This window comes from Mustela nigripes, chromosome 4, assembly GCF_022355385.1.
Source record: "Mustela nigripes isolate SB6536 chromosome 4, MUSNIG.SB6536, whole genome shotgun sequence".
NCBI lineage: Eukaryota > Metazoa > Chordata > Mammalia > Carnivora > Mustelidae > Mustela > Mustela nigripes.
The window spans coordinates 191,544,219-191,547,955 of record NC_081560.1 but is presented as its reverse complement, the minus strand read 5'-3'; the positions used below and the strand labels follow the sequence as shown (position 1 = coordinate 191,547,955).

The 3,737-nt window shown below is 66.4% G+C and overlaps 1 protein-coding gene across 1 annotated transcript in view; it reads right to left on the bottom strand.

The window, feature by feature from the left end:
• Positions 1–326: 326 nt before the first annotated feature.
• The window catches only part of ADGRA1 (adhesion G protein-coupled receptor A1), a 31,296-nt gene continuing 27,885 nt past the window's right edge, over positions 327–3,737 (bottom strand). Inside the window, exons 6-7 of the mRNA XM_059398889.1 lie at positions 3,485–3,583; positions 327–3,008 (exon numbers count right to left, since the gene is read on the bottom strand). Coding sequence (XP_059254872.1) covers positions 1,796–3,008; positions 3,485–3,583 — 1,312 coding nt within the window. The 3' untranslated portion in view covers positions 327–1,795. The remainder of the gene's footprint in view (positions 3,009–3,484; positions 3,584–3,737) is intronic.

The following is a 3,737-nucleotide window of genomic DNA, read 5'->3' as shown; positions in this document are numbered from 1 at the left end:
AAAACATGACACGCAACAGCAACAGGGTCACCACACTGTCCCCAGTGGGCTCCGGAGGCCGAATCAGTGTGGAAGCACACGAGGTTTAACACTGAACTTCTTTGGTTTGATAATGAGGCCGCTCTGCCGGGCCTGCCGGGGTCGAAGGGCCACGGGGGACACCTTCCTGGGGGCCGGAGTGTCCGGGGCAGTGGCCTCTCTGGGCTCCTTGGCCCCAGCCTGGGCCCTGTGGGCAGAAGCAGGAGCCACGTGCCGAGGTAGGTCCGCCCCACGGAGGACGAGAGACGCCATCAACCAGCCTCACAAGCAGCAAACAGTGCAAAATACTGTATTTTGTGACGGCTCTGCAGGTGCACACGGCACGGCGTCGGGTCTCTGGCTCCTACTGGCTACGGAAGCAGGCGGACAGGCTGCACAGAGACAGAAACTGCCTGGCAGTCGTCTGGTTGCCTGTCTGGTTGACCTGTGAGGACACGCGGGGCTGGTGGGGGCTTGGGACATCGTCAGGTTTACAAGAATCCCGGGAAGCGAGGCTCCTCGTGCTCAGATACTGAGCGTTGGCCCTGGGACACCCGACACCTGACACCCCCAGGCGTGCACTCAGGAGGCTCTGTCCTGGTGAGGCCGTCCTGCAGACAGCAGAGCGCGCCGAGGTCTCACAGCGACAACATTGGTGCAGGGCAGTGAGACGGGCACTCGAGTGTCTGGAAAACACCGACTGTGTGTGTGCACATGTGGCGCACGTGTGGTGGGTGTGGAGAGCATATGACGCACGCACACGTACAAGCATGGAGACGTGTGCACACGTATGTACGTGTGTTGTGTGCGCGTGCGTGTGGGCGTGTGTGCCATGGGTCTGGGAGGAGGGAGGGAGGAATGGCTGGGTGGTCCTGCACACGTGTTCTCAGGGGTCCAGGCTCTGCCTCTGGGGACCCCGGGCCCCTGCCTCTGCAAAGGGCCCCTGGCTCCATACACAGCTCACTCTGATGGACCACTGTCATCTGAGTAGGACCTTCAAGCCCAGATGCTCCTGGAAACTCCAGCCCTTCTCTTCTCAGGGCTGGGAATGTTAGAGCCCAAATGACCTTGGTGGGGCAGGCTAAGGTCCTGACAGTGGCTGGCTTTGACACTCAAGTCTGCTGACGGACATTTGGGCATTTCTGAAGGCTCAGAGCCCCTCAAAGACCCCGGCTGGCCCCCTGGAGGACGGTCACAGGCTGCCCCTTCTTCTCACGTGCGCCTGGGTTGGGTCACAAGCCCGAGTGTCCATGAGGCTCTCAGTCCTGTGGGGGCCGCACCCAGGGCGGCCGCTGAAGGTGGCGGTAGTGACATGGGCCGGCAGAGGGGCTGGGGTGGCGGCCGAGGTCCAGACAGGCAGCGCGCCTGTGCCTTGGAGTAAAACATAATGAGACACACAGTAGACACTAGAAAAAGTGGGGGTACCTCCTGCTGTGGCCAGGCTGGTGGGGCAGATGGGACTCACCCCAGAGCTCCCTATGGCCCACGCCGGGCACGGAGGGTATTTTCCTGATAGAACACCTGCTCCGTTTCTGGGCTGCCCGGGGGACTGTGGACTATAGGGTCAGAAAGCCGGAGTCTGGGACATGGACGCCCGTCTGACCTTAGGATTAGCAGAAGCAGACGTGGCCCAAAGCATCTTCCCACTCAGGTCTTCCGCAGCGAAGGGTCCGTGGGGGTGCTGGCCGCGTCTGAGAAGCACGCCCCTGCTGGCCTCCCGTGCGGGACCCTGCTCTGCGCCGCGTGCGTCTGCCAGGGTTCGGTGGCGTCAGGCCGGCTACACAGCAGTCTCATTTCTCCACGGCCCTGTCCTGATGTTGCCGATGCCATTGGCACTGAAGGATAGGACTTCACACAGATCTCCCTTGAGCAGCCCGTTTTGCCCGGGGCCACCGAAGGGCAGGGACTGTGTCCTCCGGAGCATCTCGAAGTGCACGGGGCCGGAGGCCGACTCCCTGCCTGGCCTCAGGGGGCAGCCGTAGAGCACCGGGCTGCTGTCGCTGCCCTCGGGCCGGCTGACCAGGGAGAAGGGGTCGCCCTGGGTGCAGCAGGCCAGCGTGTGTGCCCCCAGCGGGCCCTCGAGCGAGCTGGGGGGGCTGTCTGTGCGTGAGCTGCGGGGGCTGCCGTCCAGGCTGGCCGGGATGTGGTAGGCGTACTCTGGCTCCTCCAGGGACGTCTGGTGCCGACTGAAGTAGGGGGGCTTAGTTCTGGCCTGGAGGCCCCTGTGCAGGAGTCCAAAGGCGTCCTCCTCGTGCACGTGGATGTGGGCCGTGTCCTCCACCCGCTGCTCGCAGTGTGTCTTGCCACAGCACGGCGGGGCTGGTGACAGGCAGTTGACGCGGCTCTGGGCGGCCTGCAGGTTGGTCATCTTGCAGTGGCTGGTGGGCGGGTGGCTGAAGCCCCGTGGCTTGCCTGGACACGGCGAGTCCTGCAGGCAGGCCACGTGGCCCATCGCGTCCCCGTTGGTGTCAAGTGCGGGGTGGGCGGCCAGCTGCGTGGCGTGTGCGTCCCCACGGCGGGGGCAGCAAGACCACCAGCAGTGCCACACGTCGTCCCGCTTGGCACAGTGGTGGATGAGGACGAAGAGCCCCAGGGTCACGCAGAAGGCGCCGTACAGGCAGCTGAAGACCATGTCCAGGAAGTGACCCTGAGACACGGCCAGCGCCCCGAAGGCCCAGGTGGCCGTGAACAGGAAGAGCGTGAAAGCCGCGGCCCGCAGCTGGGCCTTGAGCGAGTGCTCGTTCTGTAGCAGGGAGGCGGCCAGGCCGTCGCAGGCGGGCAGCAGGCCGGGCCGGGCCCCGGGGTGGTGGCCGGCCTCGGGCCCCGCCAGCCGCCGCTGCTCCTCCGTCCGCAGCCTGAGCTCGTACCTGCGCTCCGGGTGCCGCCGCAGCTGGATGTAGGTGCCCAGGAAGTAGACGCAGGTGACCAGGGTGATGAAGGCCGCCGGCCCGTAGAACGCACCCAGGCTGGGCTCCCAGGCCATCCAGCAGCTGCGGGAAGAGAGGGGTCCCTGAGGGGTCGCCCGGGGGGACGAGTGCCTGGCCGTCCTCGGGCCGTGGGAGGACTTTCTCTGCGGGGCGTGAGCTTGACCGTGGTGAGGAGACCTGACCTTCCCACCGGCCGGCCCCTGCCGGGACAGTGTGGCCGGGAGTCTGGGCCGCGGGGCCTTTCATGTCCTCGTGCTGGAGCCCCCGAGGGAGCAGAGCCAGTGTGTCCTGCAGGCTTGGCCTTTGGGGACCACCGAGGAGAAGGACGTGATGGGGGGTGCGGAGCTCGGTGGGGCCGTGCGCACTCTGACCTGGTCCCCGGTGCCCAGGGAGGGGGACTCGGTGAGAAGGGGGACTGCTGGGGGGACACAGATGGGGCGGGGGACGCAGTCCCAGGGGCGCCCCCACAGGTGGTCCGGGCACAGGGAGGTGCGGGGGGCCGGGAAGGAGCCTCCACCCGCCCGGTGCCCGGGACTCACTAGGGCACGTCCTCATCGTCCACGCCGTAATTCCCGATGTTTGTGGTGGCCGTGACCCCGCAGATGATGAAGGGAACCCCTCCGCCGATGAGGTAGGACCTGCGGAGAGAAAAGGTCCCCCAGGGGCAGCCTCCAGCGCTTGGGCAGAGGCGGGGCCGAGGTCCCGACAGCACCGACCCCCCCTGCAGAGCCAGGCTGCCCCCCCCCCCGCACTCCCGCCTCCCCTGGCCTGAACCCCTTCTCCTCCCTCGCC